This window comes from Mugil cephalus, chromosome 10 (genome assembly GCF_022458985.1).
Source record: "Mugil cephalus isolate CIBA_MC_2020 chromosome 10, CIBA_Mcephalus_1.1, whole genome shotgun sequence".
Taxonomy (NCBI): Eukaryota; Metazoa; Chordata; class Actinopteri; order Mugiliformes; family Mugilidae; genus Mugil; species Mugil cephalus.
Window position 1 is genome coordinate 19,622,029 of NC_061779.1, and position 15,142 is coordinate 19,637,170.

Below are 15,142 nucleotides of genomic sequence, written 5' to 3' on the forward strand. Positions count from 1 at the left end.
TTTGTCCGCTGGCTTTCAGAGAGACAGAATTTGTTATCCTCAAAGTCAGTTTATGAGAAATTCTCTGCTGTGATGACTCCAGGCATTAAATATTACCACAGGAAAGCCTAGGAAATATCATTTAAACATTTCACAGTCCTTAGTTATTACAAAATGTGTATTCCTGTTTCCTATTATACAGTACCTGTTATATTGTTGAAGAGGTCAGGGCTGATGGTGATGTGTGTAATTATTTAAACATTTATGCTAGAATTTATCCTTGTTTATACTAATGGATTAGAAAGGCCAAGCTGTGACCTTTTCTTTGATACACACACGGTGGCCAAAAGACGTTAATCTTCCTTGACTTTCTATCACGTTGTTGGGTGTCACACAAACCAACACAACTGCATGTCAAAGGCACCAGTGTTTAACCGTACCTGCAGACGGAGGCTTGTGATCCATCCATTTCGTTACAGTAAGAAATAAAACACACTATAACAGAGCCGTTGTATGATTAAGTCATAAAAAAAAGACGTACCTACTAGTGCACAGAAAATAAGACAGCTAGGAATGAGGGAGTGACCACTAGCCATTTTAGAGGAAATAGATGTTGTAGAAACTATAAAATAATTACTGTATGCAATAGATTGTTATTCAAACAGTGTAAGTTCCTGCTTGCTGCATGCACGTTTTCCCTTTTTATTAAAATAACTTAATTCTCAATTTCACTTCTCTTGTTCAGTGTTACCCTCTTATTCTTGTCTTATTTTCCTGCTCTACACCTAAATCAGCATGACATGTATCATAAAATGGTACATGTTGCTCTGGAAACATTCACATGATGTTGAATGATTCATTAATGCAACTCAAAGAAGACATGAATACATATGAATCTATTAAAAGACATTCATTTAATGATGAAGACGTGCACACAGACATGTCTCAAACAAAGCTGCTCGCACCATAAACAAGCAGTAAAGGAATCAGGTTTTTACATGTATATGTATGCATGTATATACGTATATAGTCATACGTGCATATAATTCTGTACATGCTATTTTCAGAAAGGCGGAGTTATCTTAGTGCAAATCTTTCACTACCTTGAACGGACGCTTGAAGCAAGTTCTGAACCATTTATTTCAACTAGTTTTACTTCGGTAGTTTTTTCCCTAAAAATATCTGAACTTTTAGTCCCTGTGGACTGTCCCTGATCTTGTTCCGACTGACTACGAAATAAACAAACATTTGGCGGATGTGAATGTTCGGTATATTTGATAAACATGCAGATACTTTTTTGAGATGAATACAGAGGCTAAGGAAGTGAAGTGGTTAAATATTTCAAAGCAGGCGGTGGTAAAGCTCAGTACATTTGGTGCTAATCATTGCTGTAAGTTTAATTGGTTATACTGCTACCAGTCAAAAGTTTGGACGCATCTTCTCTTTGAATTGAATGAGAAAGCGTGTTCAAACTTTTAAAGTGTGTGTTTTTTTTGTTTTTTCAAAACACAGCAGTGCGTTCTACTTTATTAAAGGATCAGAATTCGTGTTTCATCAAGCAAATCTAATTTACAGTCAGGATGAGAAGTTTAAGGGCTGTACATTTCAAAAGAGAATAAAAAGCTATTTGGATTTCGTAATACAAATAACAATAGCCTCTTGATGATGAGCAACACACGCCTCACTGCCTCTGCCTCTGGTGTCTCTCGCTATACAGCAGCCACGTTTCCATCTGACTGCCAGGCAAATTTTATGCAAACTTTTTGAAATGTCAGGGGAAATAAAATGTGAATTAGGAGCTTTTTCCATCATCTTGCTGGAAGCAAATAAATTGGCTTCCTGAATGTCAACAAACACATCTGCAGGGGAAACTGGAGGGAATACAAAAAAGTGTGAAAGTGGTTATTGTTACTGTTTGGTGTGGCAGAAATTTCATGCTTTAACCTCGAGACAGAGCAAAGGAACACACTCAGTAATTAGCACGACTCAAAAAAATTAAAAAAAATTTATAAAAAATCCATAAGACTAAAAAAAAAAACAGGGAGGTGATGCTAGACAGATGTTACAATTAGGAACTTCTAAATATAAAAATAATATATGTCATTTTATAATGTAAAAATGATGGGTACAGATATTACAGCTCTGTGTAAAACAAGGGACAAATAAATGTATTTTCCCAGCTGACTTTTTATGTTTAACACTTGGCAAAATGTGCTTTGTTGTAACTCTATTTATTGTCTCTCACTGCGCGCTGCACACGCCAAACAATTGGGTACACTGAATTGAGAGCAATTCAGTTGAAAAAGAAAGAGGTCACAGATTGTCAGCGGGAACACATGATGAAGTGGAGAAAGAAAATCACTTTATTTGTTGAAAAGCGACAGTCAAAGGCAGGGGAGTGGCTTTAGCAAAAAATGAAAAGTGCCATATTCCAGCATTGTCAGGCTGAAAAGAAAAGGTATAGTAAGGAAAAGAAAAAACACCAAGGGGACTGACAGCCCTATACTGATATCTACACAAGCTAAATATGCACCAAAACAAAGCACGCAACATGTTGTTTAAGTTGTCAATTAAGATTTAATTATCCTTAAACTGTCAATAAGATGGGAACAAACGATAGCTTCAACATATTACTTGCGTGTAAACACTGGCATTGTTACTAATGAGTGTGTCGAGTGCTGTTGAGTTGTTTTTGAGTGCTGGTTCCTGTTATCTCTGTCGGATATGATAAAGTGGGAACTATTAAAGCAAGTGTGGAGATCTGAGAAGCGACAACGTCCCCACAAGTCAGAGGCAACATGAAAGTAAGCGGTTAGATGATCAGACAGGCTGTAAAGGAGCCAGTAGATTCATCAAATGATGTGAGCTTGCACACTTGAATTGCTGTCGCAGCTCCTTGCAAAGGAAACTTTGCAATTTAGGACGTTTGTCTTTAAACTGGGATGGATATTTATCTACATTTTGGGTAATATTTTCACTGTCACCCTTGATTTTCCGTTTGCAAGAGGTTTGCCTTCATTGATCTCGACAGCTGAGAGAGGTTGGGTTTGCATTGACGTACATGGATCAACTGCTTCATTCATGTTTTCCCATTAGCATCTGAGTCGGGTGTAAACGGTCATAGATGATAACACCCAAAGCTGTTTGCCATCACGGTTGCCTTCATCTCCTCAAAAAATTTCAGCTGTGTCACTTTGGAATTTCTCCTTGAAGGGATCAATAAAGGTATATTGTGTGGTATAAAATGTATTCCACACCAAATATCACATTTTGACGTAACACAGGACCTATCGTATCGTATCGTATCGTATCGTATCGTATCGTATCGTATCGTATCGTATCGTATCAACATAAAGATTGAATGTCAAGTTTATATACACAGTGTTTTTTTTATGACAAAGCTAATGTAAAAATACACCTTCAAGCTTTGTTGTGTATGTTAACTAAATGCATATGCATAAAATGTTTTGTGCAGAGCTTTGAAGATTTTATATGTAACCTCCTTTCTTTTTCCTGCCTGTAAAAGAGTTTGAAGAAGTTTCTCTAACTGACATTTATCTGCCACTTTTAACAGGTAGGTATAAAGGCCAAAACTGTATAAAAATAACAACAATAAAAAAACACATCTAGGTTGCATGAATCATCCTTTACATCAGCCAAATTTCTAGATAGCAGTAAACGTTACCCTTCAGTAACTGGCCAAACCATTTTTTTTTTCTTTTGCTCAGTTCCTCTTCACACTGCGTCCTCTGTCATTTCTCTTTGTGCTTCTTGAACAGCGCGTACAAGACCTTCAAGGTGGCTTGGATGTCCTGAGAGACGATATCTGTGACAACATCCACAGGAGACATGAACATTCAGCAGCCGGAAGCCATAGACAATAAGGGTATGAGGATGCTTTTTGCAACATTAGCTAATAATAATTCTCCCAGTCCATCAGGTCATAGATCAGGGGGACTCAAAAAAAAAAATGGATAATGGAAACTTAATCAATACCTGAGATGGGAGCCAAACAAAATTGTTCTCTGTTGTGAGGAGCACTAACTCAATGAATGTGACATAAAGATCGACTCCACCAATTGCTAACCTAATTAATTCACGCAGCATGCTCCCGTTTTAGGCCCTGAGTGCGGGGAATCCTCATTCCATAACAGTAATTATGCCGTTAATTAAAAAGACACTAAAAATAAATTAAATTAGCCATTTGCTCCTGCCTTAGATTAATTGCGCCGGTCCTTACATTAACAACGTTATCATGTTGAGGATTTATTTTACAGTCAAAGGCTTTATGGCTGGCAGGCAGCACTGTGGGAAAGTTTTAGTGATTATGAGAGGGCTATTTGAGCTGAGGGAGAATACAGAGAGTCTTGTCAATAATGAATCTGCAGGGTGGCGAAGTTGATCCAGTTGCTATTGATTGATTCACACACTGAGACAAGTCAGTAACTCACCCAGTAACTCATCCTATTGCACTCCTTTACATCAAAGGGCAACAACTAGCAGGCTGCTGACCAGAATTCGCTATGAGGAGGAAATAATATGATTCGGCAAAATAAATTATGCTCTGAATAATAAATATAGAACATTATGGGCTCACTGTGTGGTAATTGCACTGATCTGTGCTGTACTTCCCCTCACACATGCACAATAGGTCATCAGTGTCAATATGTACTGACCCAAGGTGCGCGTAGCCACTACCAAGCTAGCTTTGGTGCAGGCAGGCTTCGACCAACTGCTTCAAACAGCAGATGACCTGAGTGCTGCAATGGAGTGTATTCGTGATGTGTTTGTGAATGTCCTAGCAACCGAGATCAACTCTTGCAAATCACAGTAGGCTGAAAAGTATATTCGACATAATGTCTCTGCAAACATTTTGGATCAAAGTCAAGCCTGAATATCCTGAAATAGCCACAGAACCACTGACAACGTTGCTCCCGTATCCAACACGATGTCTCTGCAAAGTTTGTAGCACTGAATGCAATGGAAAATAAACTATCAGGGACCGTCTTGTTGCATGGAAACAAGCACAGCGCTCCCACGGACTCAGAGATATTGCATTGTCGTTCTCGCGAGGAAAATGTGTAAGTGTGCGTTTGATATCGTGGCTTAAATGGTCAGGAAAGAAAGAGCCCGCGAACGCTGTTGTCATAACTGTGTGACCTGACAGTAATTGAAATGTTTAGGTCAAAGGACGGGCATGCTGCTGGCTTCGTGGTTGTGACTCATACCACGCAGACCTTTGTTGCGTGCCATAGCCATGTCTCTTTCTCTCTCCTCATAATTACCGTCTGTCTCTACGCACCCCACGGCCTGATGAAGTAAAAATTGTGAAAACCTTTCAGATGAAAGGTCATCACTTGATTACACATTGTAAAATTCACTAAATCTGCCATAATTAAAAAAAGGGAGAATTTACAGATTTAAAGTAGATGAATTCCTTTCGTGGTGTTGGTCAGGTAACACAGAGCATGTGATGACATCAACTTGGACTAGACTAAGTCATTTCAGTATTTTGGAGAACAAAGGATTAATCAACAAAATATAAAGAAAATGAGAGAACATGATGTTAAATTAATAAATACCTTGCATGCTGTCTGGGGTAATCTACTAACTCCTATTCGTACATTATTTGTATTATCTCTAACCTTCTGTAGAGGATAACAAAAAGCTGGGGACTCGATCACCTCACTGGGCGAGAAAGTCGACACAGAGAACAAACAGTCATACTCACCAGTTTCAAATCACTAATTAACCCAACGTGCATGTTACTGGAACTTCCAGAAAAATCTACTATTGCAATAATGGATGTTACTGTTCTTAAATCAGGTGTTTATAACTACAGACGGCAACATAAACTTGTGTATACATTCGATTCATTTTACTTATGAATCTACTCTGCTACTAACCTTCTACAACCAGAGAGAAAACAGGATTTTACAACAGTCAAAAAATTTCAGATTAGAAAATCTTGTCCTAACAAAGCTTTGGTTGACTACTCAGGCGGCCATCATTGGGCCACACTGTTTTCATTTTACACTTCAGATCAGTTTCGAGTTGCAGCTGACAAAGTTTGATACTAAATTTCACAACAAGTCTTACTGTGGATAGATAGAATCTGAATATTTCTGTGATGTGCGAGTAGCAGCGCTCATGAATGCAGATAACGTACTTTCCTGCAGACGCACACACACACACACACAGCAGACATAACCACAGTGGCGAGGTTAAATCCCTGTGTCTATCAGCAGACTCCAGAGAGACATCGTCCCCTTGAGACTGTCTCCCCCCACTGCTCCTCTCTAAATGAATGATGATGGCCTCGGACTAAGCCAATCATCCGCAGTGATACTCATAGAGACACGAGTCACAGTCATTCATATTCCGCGAGCAATTCCGTCTTTCCTTCCAAAACGCTGTCAGGCCCTCCTCACTGCACGGTGCAGTGGAGATTAACTCAAGACTACCGTAGCCATCCCACTCCTCGCCTGGCATACAAACAGATTTGGGCATTTCTCTGCCATTCAGATAAATGTCCTTGATAGGAGATATCATCTGAATTAGTTTGACATTTCTGTCCAGGGGCTCCAGAGTGTTTTTGCTACATTGTTTTGCTCAGAGGCTTCCTGTTCTTGTTTTTTTTTTTTTTTTTTCCAATCCTCTGTGGCCGGCATCTTAATTTGGGTAAATCTGTTGTAAACACGTCAACAAATGTGTTTTGCTTTGTGTGAATCAAGTTGATTTTCCCTCACCTTGTGGCTCAACACTGGGCAGCTGCAGGCCTGTATCGTACAGGATGTCCAGGGCCAGCGTCACGTTGTGAAGCTAGAGGTCAGAGGGAAAGGAAACACAAAAGTTAGACGCCACACTTTGACGACAAGAAAGATACTTCACACCATTTGTACGAAAATAGACTGCATGTAAAATCCCCCTGTGTTTATTCATTCATCTGCATCTAAATCTCATTATGCAAACTAAGTATTCGACAGAGGACTGTAACAACAGAATGTATTTTTACTCAAGTACTGTAATAACTGCAGTTTTAAGACGCTTGACCTTAACTTGAGTATTTTCATTTCATAAATTCAAATAAAAAATAATACTCTCTACTTCTACTCCACTTCAATTATACATCACACATACCGCATTCATCCAACGGCGTTAAAATCTAATTTATAGTTGCATGTACATCTAAATTGTTAATGAATAAAAATTCATCTTTTTTTTGATAACATGAAATTTACTCCTACTGTGTACATACATACATCAGATCACTGCTGAAGGGCTACAATGCGTAAATTAATTTCCATATACTTTTATCAGGGGCCATATATTTCACTAACAATAATTAACTAACGTGTATTGAAGATAATTCCATTAAGACACAGCTATATCTGTGTAATATATTTGACTTTAAAGGGGTCAAAGGCTGTAAAACATTTGAGCATTGTGATTTGCAGCACAATATATAAATTATTCATGTTATGTGATATTTTAATTGAAAAGCTCTGATATTTTATGTGACTTTGACGCTTTATTCAGTATGTTATTAATGGACAAAGATTTCCTTAGTACTGTAGTTCAGTATCCACTGTGCTCTTATGAAAATGAAATTAGATTAGTTTAAAGTGGGTACAAAGCAATTTGTGTACATTCTGTTTTTAAGAGATGATTTCTGATGAATAACAACATCCCAAATGAAACGTGTCTAATTTGTGGCTGTCTACGTGCAGGACGATGATGCACTAATAGGTGCTGTGTGTGCGTGTTTGCCTTTATCGCCACCCTGACGAAGCATTAAATGAATCCATACTGGTACTACATACCATCTCTGTGTCACTGACAGGGGTCAGGTTGAAGTCAAAGAGCGGGATGAAGAAGCCTTCCAACTGTCCGATCAGCAGCAGGAGAATTACGCCATCAGCAAACTGCACAGGACACACACAGGACGTTGGAACATGTCCATGAGCGGAAATATAATCTCCTGGGAGGTAATGAGTCAGTCTATTTCTATTACGGGAGGGCCTGTAAACACAAGAGGACAGAGTCCAACTGTTCATACCTGTTTGTCCATATCAGTCACCTGCAGACCCATCGCCGCCAGATTCTGGTTCACAAAATGCAAGATGGCCTGGAAATGGAAGAATTCAGAGGTAAGACAGTCTGAAGTGCTGAAGACTTGAAATATCAGCTAAATAAATTGACCTTTCCAAGCTGACATTTAAAGTATCATTCCAAGGCACCTTCATTACCTTCATCTTGACACTTTGTCAAAGCCTCAATGAATAATTATAATATCAAGGATTATAGAATAGTTCCTTTTTATTTCTGTGTTGATTAGTCTATTAATAGATTACAACTGAATTATTAATAATAACTGATTGAGTCAGTCAAGCAACACGGAAGCATGCAAAATAATGACATATTGCTCGCCATTAAATCAGACTGGTAGCATATGAAGTCATTAAACACAAAATACGGCTCAGGCTGAAACAAAAGAACTGGATGAATCATCTGTAGGTCACCAAGGTCATTGCAGCTCATTACAGTGGAACACAAGTATAAACTGATCAGCCATAACATTATGACCGAATATTGTGTAGGTCTCCCTTGAGCCTCCAAAACAGTTGTGACTCATCAGAGAATGGACATGGACCTTCTGAGGGTGTCCTGTGTCGCCTGGCAACACAATGATCTTAGTGGGGGTCTTTGAGTCCTATGGGTTGAGGGGAGGGGCCTCTGTGGATCATCCCACAGATACTTGATCAGTTTGGGATCTAGTGATTTTGGAGGTCAAGTCAACATCTTGTGCTGTTCTTCATGTTTTTTTTTTTTAGTTGTTCCTAAAGTGTTTTTGTGTGTGTATCAGGCTGCATCCTGCTGGGGATGGCTGCTGCCATCAAGGAGTGTCATAACTATGGGGTGGGGGTGTCTGGTCTGGTCTATGTGGGTGGGACATGTCTAAGTAACATCCACATGAATGCCAGGTCCAAAAGTTTCCCATCAGAACATTGTTAACTGAATATAACTGAGAATGACCATTCGTCATATAGTCAAAATGCACCTGTTGCACATTTGATCCATATTTATAACTCAGAGTAGACCACTTTGTATAGTGTAGGTTTATCATTATAAGGTAATCACAGTTTACAATCATTGCAGTAAGACCTCTATGTTTCCTTCCTCAGGGGAAACGAGAGCCAACACCTTCTCAGCACTTCCCCTCCAGGCCTTGTCATACTATACCTTCTTCACTGTGTTGACCTTGTGAGCCTCAAGTTTCAGCAGTTGCTCAATGGGATCTTCCTCTGTTGTGACCAGACAGCCAGAAAGAAAAAAAAAGGTGTTAGTAGACTACAGTGCTGCTTGGATGACATTCAAAATGTCACATCAGCTCAAACTCTGACTGCTCTCACTCACTCTCAGTGTTGCTGGAAGAGTCTGAGCCAGCGCCTCTGTTGAGAAAAGCCAAGGCGCACGAGGTGAGGTTTTTCTCACATTCACTGAATCACACAGGACAGACATTTATCTCACCTTTCCTCTGTCAGGGTTTCCATCTGCACTTCTGATTTGATGCCATTTTTGTTGACCTGGATGAACATGAAAGTGAGCCACAGATGAGCAGCAGGTCCACAAGGTGCTTTTGAGACCGATACGGGGCGCAAAAGGTGCTAACGGTTGAGCTGAGACTCACTTCCACGACTACAACTTCAACCTTCACATTGGGTGGCAGATCCAGTTCAGGCTGGAAACATTTCACCATGGCAACCAGCAGATGAATAGTGGCCAGAAGATCTTTGTTGTGGATGACTGACAGGCAAACAGCAGAGAACAACACACACATAAACACACACAAAAAATCAGTTTCCACTGATGTGACAGAATTGACTGCCACCCAGCAAGGAAACAAAGAGAGGATGTAACAACCCCGTAACACACGACAACTGGATACATAAGTGTAGAATTTAATTCACACCAAATAGATTAAATGCATTTTCATGAAATGAAACAACTCTGTCGTCTGTGCGTTTGCTTTCATGAAGACCCACTTTATTGTGTTAAGAGCAATTTCAAGAGGACGTCAGTCTGTTTCAGCTGGTAAAAACACAGAGTTACTCTCACCATGTTAGCCAGCGTCGCTAATTTTAATTTCATCAGCCTCATTGTTTTATGTTCACTCTCCTAGAGCTGGATCAGAGCTCTATTAAGTGCCAAGCGGCTGCTTCACATTTAAAAGCACTCAACTGGAAAAGCATGGGGAGCTTTTATTGTGAAGCAGTGGCATGACATGCCATTATTTTCTATCACAGAACTTACGGTTGATTGTGATTCTTTATCTATAATGGATTCACATAAAAAAAACCCAGACATGATTATTTTGCCATTTTTTTATATTTCAGGGAGTAAAAAGTATGCAACAGGTTTTTAAGTGAGCCAACCAGCTTTACTGTACCCTGCTGTTATGTGGAATCTATGTGTGCATATGCATTTTTTTGTTTCTGAAATGTTTGCTGTTGTATGAAACTGTACCTGGTGGTAAAACCAGTAAAAAAAACAACTTCCAGGGCTGAAAAACAGCATGTCATCCCTATAGGTGTTAAAATACCCAAAATTACACAAACAAACAGATGTTTTCAACCTGGCACAATAAACTATTTTGGTTTCCACAGCTATTTTCTCTATTCATTACAAAGGTACCAAGGTGCTAGCTTGCAAGCTCCAATCTATGTCTTTGGCTACTTTTCTATGTACTGGCAAGGTGGCGACGAAGGTACACTGAGCATCAAAACTGCTCTTCAGGCATAATATGGGTTCGTCATGTATATACAGTCAGTTACCAAAAAAACAATAATAGATGAAGCACCTACAAGTTCTGCAGAAATACTACAGTATATATACTGGACACTATGGCAACATAAAAAGATGAGGTCACCGGCTTGAATCCCGGGAACCAATAGGAAAAAAAGTGCAAAGGTGGAATGAATGAGCACCGCAATCTCCTCAGCAACCATTGATGAAGTGCCCTTGAGAAAGGTACCGACCCCCTGAGCTTCCTGGAGTACTGCACACGACTGTCCACCAGTTCTCACTGGTTCAAATGGTAACAAACTTCCCGTGTAACATAGGTCAATAAGTTATATTCTTCCTATTGGCAAGGAAGCTCATAACAAGTGACATAGTAGTCACCTGGTTACCATTGAAAACAAATATACATGTTACTCTCAATTCATATTCATATTTAAGGGGAAAAATTGTTAAAATCAAGTGTATTCTATTTGCTCAGGACGGCCTTTCTTTGCTCCCGTCGCCCGGCACTACCAAATAATCCACTGACCGACGACTGAAACAAACCCCCTAATAATGTCTGCAAATGTGATCTCGACTGAAATCCCTCACAGTTGGTGTAAGCTTACATGGCACCCTTGAGCTAGCACCAAATCCTGCTGTAATGTGAAGCCAGTGCCAGAAGAGAACATTTGTTCACTTGTTGCTTTGTTATTGAAGCCCAGTCAGGCGCATGACTCACGTTTGATGTTCCATTTTGTCTGACTGCTGTCCTCCAGGCCCAGTCTCTTGTTCAGCTCCTCCATGACCACTTCTAGCTTGCGGATCTGAGCCGTGCTCGTCAGCACGATCTCCTCCACATTCAGCTGCACACCGGCCAACCTGGCTGGAGGAAACCGGAAGTTACTGTGTGTCAGGTCAGAGTCGGATTTTATATATTGTGGGATTTAGAAGCAAAACGTTTCTTATTTTTCTTTCTCCCAATTCAAAAAATCATTACGTCTAAGTATGGTATGATTGATGGAATATGAAATATGTATCAACTCACACAGCATGTGATGGAGAATCAGTCCATCAAACAGATCCTCCTCCAGACTCTGAACCACAATGTGCTCCGGTTTCAAAGTCTTATTGATCCAATCAACCAATGCCTACCAAGACACAATTCATCACCCAGTCAGACTAATCAAATACTTTCATCTTCTGCAATGCATTTTTCTTTTTCCAATATGGCAGATGGAAAAAAAAAACAGCGTTGAACGTAGTTTTTAAAAATTCCCTCATCAATTTTCAGAGATGATGTGATCCTAAAGTCAATGGAAATGGTGACAGATACAAAGCGAAGTCCAAAAACATAAATGATAAATCACTTGTTTTCCCCCTGAATCAAAGGCATGTCAGCTTCGCTTAAATTCACCATTTGCATGAAACACCCGAGCCGCCGTCCTTATCTATAACAATGTGTTTTAAAATCGTCTCGAGCAGACTCTGTGGGCTCCTCGCAGCCACACTCTGATCTGTCGCCCTTCACCTCTTATTATTACGCTCATTAAAATTTCACCAATCCTTCCACCTCTCTTTACCCAGATATTATTTATGCTCTTTACATGTACAGGAAACATTATGGAGATGTATTTTCTGTGTTTTACAGTCCTCTGAAGTCACACGGAGGTGTCTAGCGTCTGTGGTGGTTCGGGACGAGTTTAAATAATGAATAGAAAACAGAGATTGAGACAAAGATCCACTGTACATGTAGGTATGTTCTTACCTCCTTTAACTGTTCAAGTTTTGGATCTTTTAAAGATGTTGGCTGAATGATTGTCCTCTTTTCTCCTGTGTGAATATAAAAAAAAAATACTCTAAATTGATCAGGCCAGACTTCCTTCACTATTTACTCACTTTTACTGTTTCCTTATAATGTTTAGCAATTCCTCAGTGTGTGTTCCTTTAATTACATGTACGTAGAATTTACCTTTTACTGAACGCTAAATATACAAAACTAAGCATTTTGTATGTGCATTAGTTTTCTTTGTCAGTCTAACATCATTAGGGCTTGGTAATCAGTTTGAAGCTGTGACATTCATAATTCACAGCAAACCAAAGGAGTCTTTAGGCTTATTGTTTAGGTTTCATGGCCAACTTCTAGGTATAATAATAACTAATTATAAACCCTTATTATGATATGATGAGCAGAAAGTTAGAGACTAGACAGTGAACATGGTGGAGGATTTAGCTGTCAAAATGTAAAATACTTTAAGCTCTTTTTCAAGCTATTTTTAGGTCTCCACTATCTCTTAGACGATGATGAATATTGGATTTAGATTATGAGTTACCGTCAATAGTCGACTGACCCCAAGTGACTAATACACACACACACAAAAAAAAGCTCCATAACCCAAAGAACAGTCTGGGAGCAGAATCTAATAAGGACATTAATAGTAATAGAGAGTACAAAAAAAGCAAAGATTAAAATGTTCAGTTTCGTGGTCATTCATTGTGGTGCTCATTATCTGCTCATCACTGAAGTGTTTCTAGTATTTTATCTACTTATCACATGTTGATGAGGGCAGACTAAATATTTGAAACAGACCTCGTCTGTGATGTAATATTGACACTGCAGTGTGCTGTTCACAATGGTCCGCTGTGTTATAAAGTATTCAGCGTGCCATTCACGGGCTAAAACAAAATCTAGGCTGATTGAAACTCACTGACTTCACAGGAGAAACTAAGAGAACATGTCTTTGGGTTTGCTAAATGTACACATACGTTCAAAGGACTCAACATCCAAAGCCTCTTCCTCTTTGTGATTGTCAAAGGCCTCCATTGCTCCTCCTCAAGAGTCGCTTCCGCTGGCCGGTCAGCAAAACCTGCAGAAGTGTGAGTTGTGCTTCAAAGTGCTGAAATAGAGCCGAAGACAGCAGAACAAAGAAACACCATCGACATGTTTTAGAGAAAGTCTCTTTCTCGGCAGCGGCTCAGTGAGCGTCCTTGACCACAGTGCTCAATTTTCAGTCTCTGCTGGGCGCTGATCAGCAGTGGAAAATACTGATTGTATTCTTGAATGGAAATCTTGTGTCTGAGTGTCTTCTTCTCACTTACAAACAAAAACAGCCCAGAGTTCAGCTATAACTACAGCGCATACTTAGAGTGGAGTTCTGAAAAGGATCTTGTCTGACTGGTCAAAAACTTGCACGGTTAGGAAGAAGAAGAATATATTTAGTTTCTTCACTTCCTTCTTTTCTATTTTTAGTGTCGCAGTCAGCGAATAAAGTGCTTTAGATTCCTGCAGATTTGCATGGATTTGGATGTACATCTCCCACTCAACATTTTGTATATTTCGGTCTCAGACACAGCACACCAAGCGCTTAAAGTGCCATGTTCTGATGAAGCACGCGTAACCTGGAGCACGTCAAACTGTTGCTTCCTGGATCTGGAGCACAGAAAAGCCTCGGTGAGTAACTTTTGTTTCCCCGTACGTTTTATGTCTGTGTGCGGCTTCCTGTTCCTGAGGTTGACAGTAACTTTCAAACAAGGTCATAAAGTCTTTTTGAATAAGCTTACCTTCAGCTCCCGGAGTGCAACTCGACAAAATCGGACGACTTCTGCTGAACTGAGTTTCCTGACTGAAGGCAACACTGAAACCTGTCAAAACAGCGTAGTGAGGAAACGGAGGGGTGCTCTCAATCTGAATGCAGGCACTTGTGAATTCTGTCAAAAGGCTTGACTGCACTCAATCCAAAAACCGTGGCTTTAAAAGAAAATAACATGTCACAGGGTCAAAAGGAAAGAAAAGCACATATGAGAGGATGCGTCAGAGAAGAAGGTGGCACTTCCCCTTTCTGATACGAGCTCTGCAGCAGAGTGTGTTTCTGATGAGGGCGTTTATGCTCTGTGTCACGATCCGTGTTTGAGGCGGTAATAATAAATACGTGTCAAGGGGGAGAGCACAGGGAGGACTCTCGGGTACAAATGTATTGTTTGGATAAGCACACTTCAGGAGGGCCGTGAGGAGCGTGACACTCGGAGGCCTGAACCAGTCAGGCTCGACTCACACATCTCCATCTGCGGCCAGATCAATTTGCCATCATCTGGTTTCCAGCCTTCTCCATTCTACAACAAACACACCAAAGGGAAAGAGAGGAAGACATGGAGACAACATAACAACAACCTCTGCGTGTGTGCGTGTGTGTGTGTGTGCACCGGCCTTGTTGAAGAAAAGAAAAAGGACCACCCATCAGCCAGACGAAGGGGCAATTTGGGGGATGTGGAAGGTTACCATAGCAACAAAGGAATGAGACAAGAAAATAAAGGACTAAAATAAACCCATAATTCCTTTAGCTAAACCCAAATTGCAGGAATTGGCTGTTTCAAAGCCAATCTC

The 15,142-nt window shown here is 40.0% G+C and overlaps 1 protein-coding gene across 2 annotated transcripts; it reads right to left on the reverse strand.

Annotated features, from left to right (window-relative positions):
- Positions 1-2,319: 2,319 nt before the first annotated feature.
- parvg (parvin, gamma) lies at positions 2,320-15,080 on the reverse strand. 2 transcript variants are annotated; one of them, XM_047595613.1, is made up of 13 exons: positions 14,323-15,080; positions 13,528-13,628; positions 12,530-12,594; positions 11,810-11,912; positions 11,504-11,647; positions 9,671-9,786; positions 9,511-9,566; positions 9,397-9,431; positions 9,223-9,284; positions 8,039-8,107; positions 7,803-7,904; positions 6,729-6,801; positions 2,320-3,805 (listed from the first exon to the last, which is right to left on the reverse strand). In XM_047595613.1, exons 2-13 carry the CDS (start codon positions 13,583-13,585, stop codon positions 3,732-3,734), a joined length of 957 nt encoding a protein of 318 aa, XP_047451569.1. In that variant the 5' UTR covers positions 13,586-13,628; positions 14,323-15,080; the 3' UTR covers positions 2,320-3,731. The 2 variants fall into 2 exon arrangements, with proteins under 2 accessions (XP_047451569.1, XP_047451568.1); XM_047595612.1 differs by having other exon boundaries at positions 13,528-13,658.
- Between the last annotated feature and the right edge of the window lie 62 nt (positions 15,081-15,142).